Below are 17,604 nucleotides of genomic sequence, written 5' to 3' on the forward strand. Positions count from 1 at the left end.
TACTCCTGCTGCTTCTGAGCCTTGGAACACATTCTTGGAAGGAAAATGATGGTTGATCCAGATTCATCTTCCATATTGTCCTTCCAGAGAAAACAAATGTAGGGCTTGTTTCAGCATTGCCTGATTGGTATAATGTCCTTCATTGGAACTTCAGCTCCCTTTTAACTTCCTTGGGGGAGGCCCATTTCTTGGGCAAGTGCAATCTGGAATCATCGGGGCCTCTTCGTTGACTGCAATTTAGTTGAACCCTTTCCATACCTCTCCCCAACTGTTCTTCAGGATGCACCCACAGATGGAAGAAAGGACTTCGCCTTGGACGGGAGAAACCTTTTCTCCCCCATCCTTAAATTTGGACGGGGTGGGGATTGGGGGGGGGGGGGAGCTTGCCACCTTGTAGCTCTCTCTGAGTAATGGGCTTTGAGGAACAGGAAGAAGAACCAGAGCCAAGGCAGTGGCCAGATAAGTGAAATCTAAGTCCAGAGCAGGAATGTCACGTGAGAGAGCATCTCAGATTTGACCCTCTCTAATTCTCTCAAACATAACAGCAGGAAAGGGGGAGGCACATTCTGATCCTGTTACTGTAACTCTATAATAAAGATAGTTTTAGTATTCATGACTTTGGTGTTCAGGTCCGGTCTACCTCAAGGGACAGACACTCTGGAACTGTCTAGAAAATCTGTGCAGGCTATGCGTTTTTTTTCTCGGGGGGGGGGGACCTGCAGAAAAACTCCTCCTCTCCACCCCCCACCCACCCCCATTTCAAGAAAGTCGGTCTCTTCTTTTTTCCTGCCTCCCTCCCCAGAACAGCCCTCTTTTCAGTGTCCTGGTAGGCTTGTCAATTACAACTTCACTCTGCCAGCTCTTTGCTTATCTTGACCCGGACCTTTGCCGGGAGAAAAAAGGAGAAAAGTTGATGGTGGCAGAAGTCAATAAAAATGGGATCTTTCTCATCTCCTGCTTGGTCTTTTCTTTTATCCCCGTGGGATGTTTCCCCCGCCTTGCTCCCACCGTCCCGTTTCGACGGAAGCCTCTTTTTTTCAAAGGGAGAGGGAGGGGAAGGCTTAAGGAAACGCATCTGCCGGGGCATCTCGGAATCCTCGACCCCTTGGCTTGCGTCGAGGATATCTGATGAAAAAGGGGGTGGGAAGCAGCGGGGTATATAAGGGCGAAAGAGCCGGCGATCTTCGGCAGTCCTTGGCCGGAGATCTGCAGAGAGCGGGAGACTTTCCGCCCGTCGCCCACCTCTTCTCCGCCGGGGACCAGAGACGCGGACACGCATTTCTTTCGCCCCAGCAGAATTCCGAGGATCCGATAACAATTTCACTTTTTCCTTTGCTCTTTGCAGAGGTAAGCGCCCCATTTGATTCCTCTTGCCGGGTTTGATTTAGCTGAGCTCTTTATCTCAAGCAAGATTTGCGTTTTCCTGCCGTAGAAACGCTCCAAGTCGAGCCTGCGGGGGAAGGCGTTGCGATGCCACCAGAAAGACTTTCTTTCTCTTTTTTCCTTAAACGCAGGGGGGAAAGCAGGCAGGGGTTAGGGTTTGGGAATAGAAACCTAGCGACAATTCCACTTTTTAGAAGCCTACAAGAGGTTCGAGAATGTGCTTGCTTTAAACCAGGATGTGCAACTTCCCTTTTCCCCTGTGCTAACTCTATAGCTGAATTGCAGCTTGCTTAGCCAGGTCAGGTACAAAGCTAGGGTCTGCGTTCACACAACTTTCGGTTAGTTTTAACCTTGCTTAGAGTTTCTTTCTTCCCTTTGGCTTGGCGCAGGCGAAGCTGGCTGGTTTGCTTACTTTATGATTAGCAGGGCACACCCAGGAAATAGGCGAATTCAGTGCTCGGGTGAAGCATCTTTGGGTCCCCATCTGGAGCAAGCCAACAGAGCATGGCTGACTTGTTCACAGATATCAGGTTGCAACAGAACAAGGATTTAAACTTTGCCTACTTGGTTTGATTGAACGGACCCATTTTTGCACAATTTGATGTAGAACATAGTATTATATTGCCAGTCTTCATGATCATTTTAATTTCTCCAGTCTCCCTCTTTAACCGGGGAAAACACAGCTTGCTTTGTCTCTCTCTCTGGCACTCCTTTCCTTCCTTTTTAAAAACATAATTATATATATATTCACCAACCCAGCCAGTTTTCCCATCGTTTTCCAAGATATTTGATCTCAATTTACATGTCTATTCATCTGATTTCCCCTTCATTATCTAAGATCATTCCTTTCCTCCCTCCCACGTGAATTACTCTTGATTCACGGCAGACACCTTGATGAGTCCTGGATCATTCCTTTTATAAAAGGTCCTTCTGTGGATGAAAGAGTAAGAGAGAACAGGATTCTTATCTGTACAATCCCAGCTCCTTCCGTCTCAAAAGAGATACCGGAGTGCAAATAAAGGTTTTAATACTTGATATTTGCCTATCTAGATGTGGAATGAAGTTTTAAACGTAACTCAATAGCTACACAACCTACGTTGTGAAGGAAACGCTCACTTAAGAGCTGGGGAAAACAACTGTATTTCCCCAGGTCTCCATGACTGGATGCATTCTATAGATCTGGCATTGACATAATAGTTGATCTGCCTGTTCCCTTTAACATATCATCGATTGATACGTTCAAGTCCATGTGCAGCCGTGGAAACTCATCTTGGGTGACTTACCCCAATCAACCTTGTGGGGATTAAATTGGAGGAGGGAATGCTATTTACACTATCTTGAAATCCTAAGGAAAGGTGGAATAAAAATCAAACAATAAAATAATTCCCAATAGGGAATGATGAGAAAGCTGTTAATTAACCTCTGAAGCTAAACTGTCTGACATGAGAACAAGTCCTCTTGGAAGTCAGCCTCAATGGGACTGATTTCTTTTGTGTGGGCTTCATAGGATTATATGATTTTGCTGTGGTCCTATACAACTTTGCCTGAGAGTAAGATCCATTGAACTTCATGAGAATTCCTTCTGAGCAGTCATGCAAGTGCTCTACATTGGCCTAATCCTATACTAATTTACTTACACAGAAAGCCTGTGCCATTCAATGGGACTTAAATATGCTCAATAATTGCAACTTTCATTAAATATGGTTGAAGTATTGCCAGCCTTACTAGGTAGACCAGGCAGGAAACATTACCAGATGAGCTCATTCTACTTTATTATAAGGCTGCATTAACAGAATCTTGCAAGTATCAAAGACCAATTCTCCCATCTCCTTTACTGCCTGAGAAACTAGAGTCTCTTCTGAGCCTCTTGCCTCGCCCATTATCCAGGTGTGGGCTATGCTGTCTCTTACCTGAACTTTCCCTAGGCAGCATGCCTTGGCCCAGTCTCCCAAGGTCTTTCCCACACTCCATTACAAGTATTTTATGATTAGAGAAAACCTGAAGCAAAGGAAAAGTTAAACAAAGTTGCCCAACAATTTAAATATTTTAATTGCTAAAGGAAAATTGAAGCTACAACCCTAAAGTAGATTGCCCTGCAGACTTAAAATTATGTGCATGAGTGAAAGAGTTAGGGAAACATAAGCCATTAATTTTGGGAATTCTAAACTTCTAGGTAAAACTTTATTAAGGTCATACTCCAAAAAGTTTACATGTATGTGTATATTTGTGCATTTGTGTTATCAGTTAAATTTGCAAACGTGTGTGTGTGTGTGTATGCATGTGTATTTTCAGGTTAAAATTTGCAAACAATGTTTCTTTAAATTTTACAAAAGGTAAAGCTGTCTGTGGTTTTCACTTCACTTAGGCCTTATTTGAATCCATATAAGATGAGGGTTGGGGTTAGGCTTAAATTCCTCACTCTGGGTCTGCTGTGGTTTAAAAAGTTCCTTTTTTTCTGCATTCGAGGGAGTGATTTTAAAACTGCATAGAAATAAAACCTGTTAGAAAAGGGGCAAATGCAGGCTGTAGCTGCATTTTAGGGTCTCCTTTTCCTGCATTCATAGCACTGATTTTAAAACTACACAAAAATTGAAAGCATCATTATTTATTTCATTAGATTTCATTGTTTTATTTATTTTGCAATGGACAAAATAGGGTTGGCTTCCCAAATACAGCACAGCCCAGGATTCTGTTAATTATTCACTTTACTTAATTTAGGTTGGAATCCACACAGGATTAGGGCTAGGTTTGGGGTAAAGCTAATCATGGACTCTAGGGTTGATGGTCACCCTTTCCTTGATGGAATTAGGTTTAACACATCATGTGCAGTAGATGTCGTGACCTTGTGACTCCAGCATCACATGGAGAGGCGGTATGTACATCATATCCGGTGAGGATCATGACCTGGTGACGTCTACATCACGTGGCGTTTGTTTACTTTGATGATGTCACTGATGAAACAAACAGATAAGCCACCGTTAAAATTAGTATACACTATTACTACTAACATAGACCAAAAACGTACATTTCTTTAATTACAACTGATTGGTCTACTTAGATAAGATCAGGAATAGAAGTTCTTACAAATGCAATCAGGTTGTTGTACATCCAAGCTTACTGCTGCCTACACTCACCAAGGGCAGATCTTCATAAAAATTCTTTTTGGATTTGCCAATTCACCAGGGATCCTTTGGTGGGCAAAATGCAGGCCATGTCATTGAAGTCTTTTCCTTCCCATGCTGGTGAGTCATAAACAAGAAGCCCATCATATGTTTCCTAGCACTTTCTGTCCCTTCTGCCTGTTCTAACCAAGAATAGATGATCACATCTGCTAATAAATCTCTCTGAAATGTTTTTGTTCCTCCCATCCCAACCCCCAAATGTTCGAAACTTGTTACCTGCTGACCGCCATAGGGAGAAGTTGGAGAAGTAGAGGAGCCCAAACCTTCCTTGAGATTTTCAAGGAAGATTTCCTTTGATTTCCAAATGGAATACAACCTCAGCATTTATTGACCACAGGAAGGATTTCCTCTTTTTCCCAACCTTCTTGATTAGTTTTCTACTTGAGCTCCATGTCTGCATCAGAAGGCATTTTTTTTCCCTGTTGATTCATGACTTTCTGATCAATCCCAGATGTCAGCCGAGCATCTGTAGCATGAGCCGGATGGATTTTGTAGGGAGGTGAATGCATTGATGCTTTCCTCCTTTCCAACCCCACCCACTCTCCTGCTTTAAAACAAAAACAAAGTTTATTCAGCTGGACTAGATGGCAGCATGTTCCTTCAGATGGAACTTAAGGTCCATCTTTCTAAATTCCACATTAAGTACACTTTTGTTGGAGTTTTTGTTTTTTTTTTTAAAGAGATGCTTTAAGTCTACAAAGGATCTCTGCAAAAATTAGAGGTGTTTCTGGCCATTGTTTTTGAATGAGAGATTCCCACCATTTCTTTGGCTATGGTTACTATCAATCTGACGACTTTTTCTGGGCCTAGAAAAGAGTGAAGTGAGGGGCTTCTCTTCATTCCTGAAGGTTCTTCTTTGCAGAAGAAAATGAAGACAAGCTGGAAGAGGGCAGAATTACTAGCAGGGGCCCATGCCAAAACAAAACAGGGATTTTGACAGAAGACCCATTGATTCTGTCCACCAATATTGGCCCTGTTTGGTACTCAGATTTGTGTGCACTGAACCAAGTCTAAATTGTACTATACCAGTGTTTTTCAACCTTGGCAACTTTAAGACCTATGGACTTCAACACCCAGAATTCCCCAGCCAGCAAGGCTGGCTGGGGAATTCTAGGAGTTGAAGTTCACAGGTCTTTAAGTTGCCAAGGTTGAGAAACACTGTCCTATACTGTAGTAGGATGTCACCTAAGGGAACCAAGCTGATATAGTCCTATGCAAGTGAAGGACTGCCAATAGACTGGAGTAGATTGAGCAGAGCTTGATGGGTCAATAGTCTGATTGGTACAATCAAATCTCCTGAGTTTCTGGGCAGTCTTGAACTGTCTGGTGGCTGTCCTTGGGAAGAACTAAGGAAAGTGCAGCAGAGCTTGGAATGTCATTCACCTGATGACTGAATGTGGAGATTTTCCTTCTGTCTGTAATTCTTGGGCCAGCCACGTGTACGATGCAGAGCATCTGACATGATGCAGCAAACAGGGACTCAGTTTAGATACGTTGGGTGCATGACCCTGTATTGTGCTACATATTTGGCAAAACAGAAGCCCTGCTGGGGCTCGGTAACCCAGAAACTAACAGCATCATGGAACTGTGCGCTTCTTGGCCACAGACATTCCTGCAGGATTGGGAGCCAAAAGCTCTCAGTGCCTGCTCTCTTTTATCATGAGACGGGAGGCAGTGGTCCAAATCCAGCTTGAGGCTAGTCAGTGATGTTATCTTAAGCTGCATAAAGAGCAAGTGATGCCTTCCATGCCAGGCTGAAATAAGTTGGCAGGCAGATATGTGTGTGTGCTTCTCAAGGCCCCACGGGTGAAGTTCAGTGGCAGGAAATTCAGCTCTGACAAACTAAAGTCGTTCTTGACCGAGAGGATGGTCAAACCACAGAATTCTCTACTGCAGGTCATTGCAATGCCTCCAGAGCAGTTTTGCAAGGGAAGACCCTCCCAATTCTACAAACCTAACGGTGGTTGTCTTTTTCTTTGGAGGTGCATCAGACATAAGTAGTCCTGTGCTGGCTCAGATTTAAGATTAGGTGCTATGGTTTATAGGAATATTTCACCCATTATTTCCAATTCGGCAGCTGGGCATGAGGACACATGTAAGTGTTTGCTAGTCTCCAGTTAAGACCTAGGAGACTGAGTTTACCATAAGAAGGGGATGGAGGTGCAGGTCATGTGGGAGGAATTTGCCTGGATCAAAGGCTAGGAAAAGAAATTCAATACTTTGGTTCTAACAATGAAAAAGTCCACACAGTGACCTTAATTTGATCCCCTGATCCTTTGGACTATTGGCTATGCCAAGGAATTTGAGCCTGGCTGACAAAGCAGTGTTGGCTTGGCAAATAATCTCACCCTTTCATTTAAATCATCTTGTGGCCAAAACATCTGGTTTTGACCACTGTCAGTGACAGGGTACTGGATGAGAACAGAGGATGAAGCTTGCAGACCTCCTGGCTGGCCCCCATGTTTACAACTCTTCTTCCACTGATTTTTATTAGCTGGGTCCAAATGATTCCCTTGTTCAGCATGGCATTTGATGCATTTTGTAAATTGTGCTCTCAGGAAATGGCTAGTCACTGAGTGCTCACTAAATGGAGAGCGGATTGTCTTTTGGAGTTTTATGGCTTTGACACGTTATGGTTTCCATCTGGAGGCTGCTTGAAATTGGTCCACCCGGCAGATGTCATCACGTGGAAGGAAGCTCATGTCAACGGCATCTCCTTGGTCTCATCAGAGACACTTCCTTCTCCTGAGAAGTTTAACTGAGCTTGATGCCAAGGAGGAACTGATCCTGGCTCTGGAAAAGGAAAGAAGCTGAAATCTGCCTTCCTAAAAATTGCCGTCTTCAAGGGCCATCTGAAGCCTGGGGTTTGAACTATTCCTTCTGTAGCAGATCTCTAACAGGCTCATCAGGCAATTTCAGTGGGCTGCCAGGTCAATACCCCATGATACTGCCAACATAATGTTTGCCCTGAAGCATTATGGGAAATTAAGAAGATTGTTTCCATCCTTGCATTGGTTCCCCCAGGTTGGATGTGATCATTGATCAGAAATATCTGTCAACTGGGAAAGAGAGAGAAAAATAATTCTCTGCTGGTTGAATTCTCCATTGGTTACATAACTTACCCACTGCAGCGCCTGTCTTCTGGAATGATCTGCCCCTGATATATGGTTGCTGTGGATCCTATTGGCTTTTAAGAAGGCATTAAAAACCTGATTTCCAAAGGCACATGTACTTGTGCAGTGTGTGTGTATGTGTGTGTCTCCCCTTTCACTCTTATGAATGGTCTGTGTCTTCCTCAATCTCGGGTCCCCCTCCAGAGGCCTGGGAGTTGGAGGGTTCTGCGCAGGATCTGAGCTGTTCCTAGCCCTGCGCTCTTCTGGACAGAGACCTCTGATGTTGTTCCTGGGATCTGTTGAAGTCACAGCCCCAAGTGCTCCTACCACCACTGGGACCACTTTAACCTTGATTGTCCACATTCTCTCTAGTTCCTCCTTCAGGCCCTGGTACTCCTCCAGCTTCTCATCCTCCTTCTTCCTGATGTTGCTGTCACTTGGCACCACTATGTCTATCCCCACTGCTGTCTTCCAGTCCTTGTCTACTACCCTGATGTCTGGTTGATTGCCTAGTACCTGTCTGTCCGTCTGGATCGGGAAGCCCCACAAGATCTTAGCCCTGTTATTCTCCACGACCTTCTGTGGAATCTCCCATCTGGACTTGGGAGGGTCTAGCCCGTACACTGTGCAGGTGTTCCTATACACAATGCCAGCTACTTGGTTGTGTATGCTGTTCTTGCCTGCATCATTCAGAGATAGATGGAGATAGAGATAAAAATATTTATTTAATTAATTAATTAATTAATTAATTAAATTTGTATGCTGCCCATCTCCCTCAGTGGGTGACTCTGGGAGGCTCAAGTAGACTAGGTTAAAAGGCAGCATTGTGGGTGCCTTACAGAAGAGCAACTATTTATAACCCCCTTACTCTGAAAGTAAGAATTGTTCCCCCAAAGTGGGTCAGACTGTCTACAAACGGAGCGGCTTGAGGTTAGCCACAGCAAGTTTGCCTCTTGCTGGCAGGGAGGTCAAGGGGGATGGGAAGATTTGCGGTGAACAGACCAGGAGGAGGAGAGCTTAGAAGAACAAAAGAGGGGGGTGGGAGAGAAAGTCACAGAAGGGAATAGAACTAAATTTTTAAAAATGAGGTTAAGACAATATTTGTCCCTAGAATTCGTCATTCAGGAACCTAGGCTGTATAGTTCGGGAAAGACGAAATCTTAACTGCCTCGATTTATCTTTAGCACTTGAATTTTGGAGACAATCAATGGGAATGATGTTTAAAGTTAAAGAGCGTAGAAACCAGGAGGCCCTCTAAGGGAACCAGTTCTAAAGAGGTTTACTCAACGGGGGTCGGGAGGGGGGAGAACGTTCCACTTTTCTTTTCTTTTTCTTTTAAAAGTCCTGGTGTTTTAAATACGTTGCTTAGTACGAAATGTTTCTTGCTAATGTTTGCTTTGAATGTACAAAAGTGCCAGTCTTGATCATATCCAGCCAGCTGGAAAAGGCTGAGCTTTAAAACAAAACTATCTTCATATTGAAAGTGTTCTCAGCCAGCAAGGGAAAAAGAAATCTAATTGCTGCACAGTAGAAGTAATTTAAATTCTCTGCTGAGGCCCAGGAAAGATGAAGATACAGTAAGAGCTGGGGAAATCTTTCACAACATGATTTAGGAGCCAAAATCTAACTGAAGTGTTCTTGTAAACATGCCCAATGATGGGAAGTGCCATCTTTCTATAAAGGAAGTCCCCTCCACGAGATCATACATGAGTTGCCTTCTCTGTTAAACTTGGTTTTTATAATCCGTGGCAGTCCTTTGTCCTGGTTTGGACACAGGACAAGAGACTAACGCTGTGTTGAAAACTGTTTCACAACAACTCTTCACTCACAACAATTTTCACTCAGCTTGATGGAAAATAAATTTTATTTTATTTTCCCCAAGGACTAGAAACGTTTCAACGGACTGCACATAAATGCTACATGGGGTTTTGTTTCTTACGTTAATTGGAGGGCGGCCGCTGAGAGGAGAATATGAGTGTCTAGTCTTCCATACCACATTCTCCTGGCAAGCCTGCAACTTTCTTGGCTGATCCCATCTTCATTTAGAAAGTATTTCTCTACCCCCATGTTCCAAGTGACTAACCATATTTTCATTAAAAGAGTAGGGAATTATTCTCAAGTGCCTTTTTCCAAGTAGGATGTGGGAAGGCTGCAGAGGCATTCATAGGGGTGGGAGTGGGCAGGGGGAGTTTGTAAAAAAAAACTCAAGATGGTGGCTACAACTATGTGAATGGAGCCCTGCCCCTTTTTACATGTGTCATTGGGCCTGCTGTGGAGTGAAGAAGAGCAACGTCTGTGAAACCAAACCAAGCCAGAAATCGATGCAGGTGGTCCCCAGTTTAAGAACAACTTCTGTTCCCAAGGTCTGTCCTTAAGTCAAATTTGTATGTAAGCCAGAACAGTATTATTGTATAATACTGTATAAGTATTATATAACACCGCTGTTACACGAGCTGCCTTGGTTGCCAGTTTGCTTCCAGGTCCAATTCAAGGTGTTGGTTATCACCTTTAAAGCCCTTCATGGCAGAGGACCAAGTTATCTGAGGAGCTGTCTCGCCCATTAGATCAGCCCGCTCCACTCGGTCTGGCAGAAGGGGCATGCTGCAGACCCCACCAGTCAAGGAATTTTGACTGGTGGGGTCCAGGCAGAGGGCCTTTTCTGCTGCGGCCCCCCTTCTATGGAATAACCTACCTCCTGGGGTGCAGTGTGCCCCCACTCTCATGGCCTTCAGGAAGAGCCTGAAATCCTGGCTATGCCAAATGGCCTGGGGGCCGGATGGGGGCTCTTATCGGTGGAAGTGGCTTGTGGAGTAATTGATTCTTCCCCCCTCCCATCATCTTGAATGTTTTTAGTTTTTATGTATAGGGTTTGCTTAGTGTTTGACCTTTTAATTGATTAATCAATTTTATTTAATTAATGTGTATTTATTTTTTAAATTGTTTGTGGATGTTGTTTTAATTGTGAGCCGCCCAGATTCACCCGCTGGGGGAGATGGGTGGCATACAAGTTTAATAAATAAATAAAAATATAAATAATAAATAAATAAATAAATAAGGATTGTGCTGTGAACCTGAACCATTGTGCATTTAACTTGAATTTTGCTACAATAGGCTCTGTTCTTAACTATGGGTCATCCTTAAACTGGGCGACCACATCTCAAAAATACTATTGGCTCAGAAATGTTACCCCAAGAATGTCTAATGCCTGAAACACGCTTTAAGAAGGGGAAGAAAAGCTTTGGAGAAATCAAAGACAGATTTTGATGCTGTGTGAATTGGGGCTGAAAACAATAGAGCCCTCACCAAGAATAAAGCTAGGATTAATGCTTTGGAGATGTTTGTTTGAACTAGAGCCCCTGTGCTACCTCCCCTGATTTTCCCTGGGTTCCACCCACTGCCCTGGGGACAAACGGAACCTCAACTCTCATCATCTCCAATCGCATGGTGGGGATTGGAGTCCTAGGCATGAAGGCTGGGAGATCATTCCACTATTTCTGGAGGGAGAAGAAGGGGGAAGGGAGCTGCAGCATCACTTGAGCCCAGAAGGCAGGGGTTTATTTTTTTCTCAAGAAAGGAGGCTATAAATAAACTTGTGGAGAGAGTTGTGACGCACCTTCTACAGATGGGACTCTCAACAGTTCTGAAATTTCTAGTGACATTTTGCGTATGCAGCCACAGATTCGAAGCAGCTGGCAAACAGCTTTGTTCTTCTTCGCCGCCAAGACAAAACAGCTCACAGTTCGTAGCTGACCTCTTCTAACTTGCTATTTGGGAATGTCTAGGGTGCTATTAAGCTGGGATTTGGGGACACAGTAGGATGTAGCAATCTCATTCTCCAGTCGTGGCTGCTTGCAAACCAGTATCTTTGAGTCTAAGATTATTTAAGGGCTTAAACTGAGTATAGGCCTAACTTGTCCTCCTCCTTTTGCGCTGGACTCTGAAGTCCCTTCTTTCCTCTTGCCTGTAAAAAGTATTGCAGAGGTTATTGTTTCCTGTTTGTTCAAGAAAACTCTGAAATGAATCTTCTACCTATCTTCTGTCTCACTCTCTCAGAGACATAGAACTACAGGCTAATCTTCCTGAAACACAGTATTGTTGTGAGCATTTTATTAGAGTGAGTAGAGAGCATGAACAAACTTGGAGGAACACCATTCATGGGTTAAAAGCTCACTCTGTTTAGGATTAAGAATAATTACATTTTCCCTGTTCTTCCTCTTATATTGTAGATCTATAGAACGTTGCAGAAGTGTTTCCTTGGAAGAGCAGTGTTTGCGCTCATCCCATTTCCACCAAGTAGAAAATGGCTAGAAATCCGACTATTCCTTGGGCCATCATATCATCTCTCTTCCTCTTCCTGGCTCATGGCATCCACTGTTTTTTCTTGCCCAATGCCACCCATTTGGAAAGCATCCTTAATCAATACCAGAGTGGGCAACCCCACTCAAGGGCCAAGAGATCAATTTCCCAGAGTGACCGAGAAGAGATTCTGAAGATTCATAATAAATTGAGAGGTGAAGTCTATCCATCAGCATCCAACATGGAATACTTGGTGAGTCTAAATGCTGAGTAAAGTTGCTTAATGTGTATAAACCCTGCCAATCAGTCATACGTATGTTCCACACAGCGCTTGAGTAAAATTCAGTAGCAATAAATGGAGCAAGAAAGACAAACACAGATTAAGTTGGAATGGTGAATTGGGGATGAGAACACCCAAGCCTTAATCACTTATTTTTATTGTTTCTAATCATTGTTTCTAATTGGTTTTAATATCTCTGGTTTTAATATTTGTTGGGTTTTATTGTAAATAAAAGGAGATCTCAACAGCTGACAGTGTAATTAATTAGATAGATGATAGACAGACAGATGTATTTCTCCTACAGGATCAGAAATGTACTGGTGAATTTGCTCAACTCCCTCTTTTGGGACCCCATACAGCACTCTGGGTCCCTCTATCTGTGGGAAGACCACCAACTACAACAGAAGACCGCTGGACTTGGTGGAGACTTTGGGAACAATTTAGAACCTTACATGATGGACAGATATGCTGGCTTAATTGAATATATAATTATATTAAAAATTAAGTAATGAAGAGTGACTGTTTCAAAGCAAAAATATGGAATTGCTAATGTAACATCAGGATTTATGGGTGAGAGTGGGAGGCAATGGGGCTGCTGGGTTGAGCTACCAATCATGAGCCAAATGCAGCATTTCCTGGAGAACCCCCAAATAACTGGGTACTTCATAAGTTAAGAGATGGGAAGAGAAGAAAAATGTTAGTCCTCCTGTCTGGGAAGGGGCAAGGCGAAGAAAAAGAAAGGGAGAAAGAAAAGAAAAAGTCTGGGTTTACATGACATCCTGAGTAACAAATTAGCCAGGAAACACTAAGAAAGAGAATTGGGGAGGGGGTCAAGAAAAAATGTGGGTGGAATACCAAGGGGTTTGCTGAGGATCTCCTACTTATGTGCCCCTCCAACTTGGTAGCATCTCTGCTTCATTTTATGATGAGAACAAAGGAAAGATGCTTGTGACTCATGATGTGCAGTTCCATTTATCAATGTGGCCTAGAGATTAACCTTGTTCTGCTCTCATTTGAGGACATATGCCCATTACAAATTTCAGTCCAAGGAATTTTTCCTCTAAGCATTCCCCAAAGCCAACTCAGATAGCAGTTTCTTGAGTCATTTCAGCTGGAAAGGAAACATCTGTAGGTCGGGTCAATCCAAAAATGACCTTTTCTAGGGTGGAACACTCATTGTTGCTCCTTATGAGAAGATCTTCCTGGGGTTCTGTTGTAATCTTGCAGGACCAGGATGTAGAATCCAGGGCAGGGCCAAGCTGGGACAATAAGACAGTGCAGGTTATCCTTAGTCTTGATTTTCTCCTTCTGAATTCTAGGTGGGAAGGAAGGAAGTAGTAACTAGTGTCTGCACGGATCCAAATCCATGGGATCTAGTGATAGGACTGAGTCCTGGCCAAGATTCAGGTTCCAATCCCTCTTCCCAATCCCTCTCCTTCAATAAAATTGTTGTTATAATAACATCTATATTTTACTACATTAGTGCATTTTGATGAATTAACTTTTTGTCCAAAGAAGACTCTGTAGTTCAAAAAAACAAACTGCAAAAAAGGAATAAGGATTTCCAGGTTGCATTTTACATTTTACAGACTTTCATGATAGACTGCCAATCTTTTGCCATGCCTTAGGAGTGGTAAAATTACAGAAATTATTAAAGCAGTTGGTTGGTACAGGTGTGTTAAGGACTGAGGGCTGTAGTTTGGTTTCCTGTTGCTCTGCAAATCAGGGGGTGATCTTGGGCCAATCACCATATCTTGGCTTAGGTTTCTTACAGAATTGTTAGGATGATAATGAGGGATGTTTTGTTAGATATTTGTTACCTTGTGTTCTTTTATGGGAAAGGTGAAATGGTCCCCCTTGAAGTTGAAGTCCACCCATCTTAAAGTTGCTAAGTTTGAGAAACACTGGTCAATAGCCTCTATATCTATAGCACCCATAGATAGGTTACCAATCTACACCTCTCACATTTCTCTGCTGACACTCTACAGTGGCCGTATATTCTTGATATTGCTCATTTCTTCATCGTCTTCCCTCTGTCCAGTTGACCAGGGAAGCCTGTGAGATGATACTGATTCTCATGCTTCTCTTGTGAGAATTGGGAACGGAACAATTTGGAGAACTTTCTACTATAAAAAAATTGCTCCTTTAAAAATAGCAACTCAAAAATCTAGAGACTGAAAGGAGAAAGGGGGGGGGGAAACCCACACGCTTCTAGCTACATAATATTCCCAGTCATTTGCTATTCATCATTCCAGGTTTGTCAGCAAGAGAAGAATGTAGAAATCCTTTCTCAGAAGTTTGTATGTGTTGCTCCTGGTGATTTTTTTTAAAGATCTTAACAAGTTTGTGTGACCATCCAAAGGCTTTCAATGGAACATTCTTCTGACGTAGGCCCACTTTTCCAGACACCAATAAATATAAATTAAAGATGATTTCATACAAAGCCAAAAGTTCGTTCTATGTGAGAATGCAACCAGGCAGGGTGTGTGTGTGTGTCTATAAGGAAAGAACAGAATGTTTTCTCTGCCTGAACAAGATACCAGATCCATTCTAAATATAAAGGAGGGATCCTACAGACCTAAGATTGATTATACCTGCCTACATTGATGTATGCCTTGCTCTGAGTCAAACTATTGGATCCAATTATTCCAGTAATTCAAAATCTTAAGCAGGGAACTTTGTAACTAACTAAGGACTGAACCCAGGGAGTGAAGTTGATTTTCTACCATCAAGTTATAGGACCTTGAATGAATCTAAGCCAACATGAACTGACTGTATTATTCTGACCAGTAGGTTTACTTTTACTGACTGGGGAAAGAAGGAAGGAGCGAGGGGAGGCCCCAGAGATGACTGCAGGGAGGGGATCAAAAAGTCAGGATGGTGACTGCAGCTTTGCAACAGAAGCCCACCCTTTTTTATGTGCATCACAGCACACATTAAAAAGGTAGGGCTTTAATTGCATGGTTGTGATTACCATCTTTATTTTTTGGATCCATCCCCACTCCACAGACACTCCTGCAGGGCCCAGTCCCACAATCTCAGTGTCCAGTTCTCCCTTTAGGAATCCCCTTTTATGATGACCTCTACAGCCTTTAATAAACAAGGATCTACATTAAACAGGATTGAGGATTGTGTTTAGAAGCAGCAAAAGCACTCCTCTCTCAGAAGTTGATCTATACACAGAAGGAATAAGTTTGCCAGAAAAAAGAGTGGCCTCACTCTGAATTGGCTTTACAAGTCTGCCATGGAGACTAATATGCCTTACTATTGGGTCGACAGTTCTTAATTGTTTGGGATTCCTTGATTTTTTTGGAGGGGCGATGACATCCTCCTTGATTGGCTAGGATTATTTTCTAGGAAGATGCAACTTCCCCACTCAGCTTTCTGATAGTAATCAAAGAAGTGAGCAAAGAGGTATGAGAGAGAATGCCTTCTTGGGCTTTGAAAAGCCCACTTGGGGCAACCATCTCCTGGGGCTTGAATTCCAAAACAAGCCCTACTCACAGATCGGTGCAGGCTGACAGCTCCCGTTCCACGATGGGCAGAGCCTGTTTCATCCGTTGTGAGGGCAGGAACAATCTCCCTGCTTTTTGGAAAGTCAACATGAGGCAGAGGGTGGAGGCCAAATGTATTTTTCTTGGCTTTTGAGTCCTCCAGCTCAGCGCTACGGCCAAAGACTCTTTGGGTTAATGTCTATTTACTTGTCCAGCCTGGTTGGTTCTTCATGTTTGGCTTTGCTCAGGGCCCTGAACTCATATGTGCGGTTTTCTTTTTCTTTTGCTGGGGATCAGGCAGCATGTGAAAAAAGCCTCCAAAGGTCCAGCTGAAAAACCAGCTCTATGTGGGCTCTCCTGAGGCTGACTCATAATCCCCCCTTCATAAAAGTTGTCAGCAACTGGAGCGGCATATAAGCCTAGTCAATGAATGAATGAATAAAATAAATGCATTCATATTTATCTAACAGGGCTTAGAAATCACAGTCATAGAATCCTAGAATCATGGAATCATAGGGTTGGAAGGGACCTTGGAGGTCTTCTGGTCCCTTCCCAAGGCAGGAGTCCTCATACCATCTCAGACAAATGGTTGCCCAATCTTTTCTTGAAAACCGCCAGCGATGGAGCACCCACAACTCCAGGAGGCAAGACTGTTCCACCGTCTCTCCCTTCAGAATGGAAAAAGAGTTTTAAGTCCTTTCTTTTCAAAGTGGTGTGGGTTCCCTGGTCCTTTGAAGGCTGTGAGGCCAGGAGGTCAGAAGACAATGCAGAAAATTAGCCAATGATGGCATGACTTGCACGGCTCAACATTTTCAATCTGAATTTCAGCTCATTGAAATGAAGTGCAAGTACATATGCTCCTGGCTGGTCACAACCTCTCTCCGTGCCGTGCTCTGGATAAGAAGAGCCATGTTCAGTTCAAAGTCTGCCAAGAAAGAAGTCAACTTCTATTGTAAAAACAATAGGAGGCGGCCAAAGTTTAGCAGACAGCTGTGTTGATCCTGGAAAAATAATTTAAAAAATAAAGTCAGTAAAGAAAGATGGAAGAATTATGTTTATGTAGACTCAGTGAAAATTGCGGGGTGGGAACAGGGATTAAATGCTGCATGGAAAAACACGCTACCCACTTTTAAATGCCTGTTTGCAGTCCCTGCTTTTGCTTCTTTGTATTGTTTGAAATTAGAGAGGTCGACCTTATGAGATGCTGACCTAGTGTTTTTCCCCCTGCACCTTCTTTAGAGGTGGGATGAAGAACTGGAGAGATCTGCCGAGTCTTGGGCTCACCAATGCATTTGGGACCATGGACCTGCCACCCTCCTCCGATCCATTGGTCAGAATTTGGCCGTTCACTGGGGAAGGTAAGACCACGGGATCTAGCGAGCTACTGGGACAGTATGTATGTCTGGACAGTGGAATGTACTTTACATAATCCTGGTTGAACATTTCAGCCTCATGCACTAACCAGAATAAGAAATTATGTTTCTTCTTTATGCAGCTATGGGTTTTTGCCAGCTCCTAATGGGAAGAATTGGCTGGCCACAGGACTTAACTGAATGATGAGCTTGGTTCCAGTATCAGTTTTCAGTCTATTTTTTATGTCTCCCACATTAATCTTGATGATGATACACAAGCAAAGCATGTGGGTATACACACCCACCCACCCACCCACATACATGCATACTTATCTGTACAGAAACATATGATTTTGTAGCTGGCTAAGCATCCTTTGCAAAAAGCTGGCTTAATTTCTCACTCTTGAGTGAACAGAGGAGTTCCCAAATCGTTTGAAATAAAACAACAGAGGTAGTATCTTTTACTCCCCCTCCCTTCCTTGTGTGTATTCCCTTTCCAGTGTA

General features: G+C 43.2%; 1 protein-coding gene across 1 annotated transcript in view; it reads left to right on the forward strand.

Annotated features, from left to right (window-relative positions):
* Positions 1-1,126: 1,126 nt before the first annotated feature.
* The window catches only part of CRISPLD2 (cysteine rich secretory protein LCCL domain containing 2), a 35,394-nt gene continuing 18,916 nt past the window's right edge, over positions 1,127-17,604 (forward strand). The window contains exons 1-3 of the mRNA XM_007439668.3: positions 1,127-1,347; positions 11,905-12,227; positions 16,988-17,106. Of these exons, the coding sequence (XP_007439730.1) occupies positions 11,979-12,227; positions 16,988-17,106 (368 nt within the window). The 5' untranslated portion in view covers positions 1,127-1,347; positions 11,905-11,978. The remainder of the gene's footprint in view (positions 1,348-11,904; positions 12,228-16,987; positions 17,107-17,604) is intronic.

The sequence above is a fragment of the Python bivittatus genome, unplaced genomic scaffold (genome assembly GCF_059951505.1).
Source record: "Python bivittatus isolate LINGU-HERP-01145 unplaced genomic scaffold, Pbiv_v1 ctg000190_np1212, whole genome shotgun sequence".
In the NCBI taxonomy this organism is placed as follows: domain Eukaryota; kingdom Metazoa; phylum Chordata; class Lepidosauria; order Squamata; family Pythonidae; genus Python; species Python bivittatus.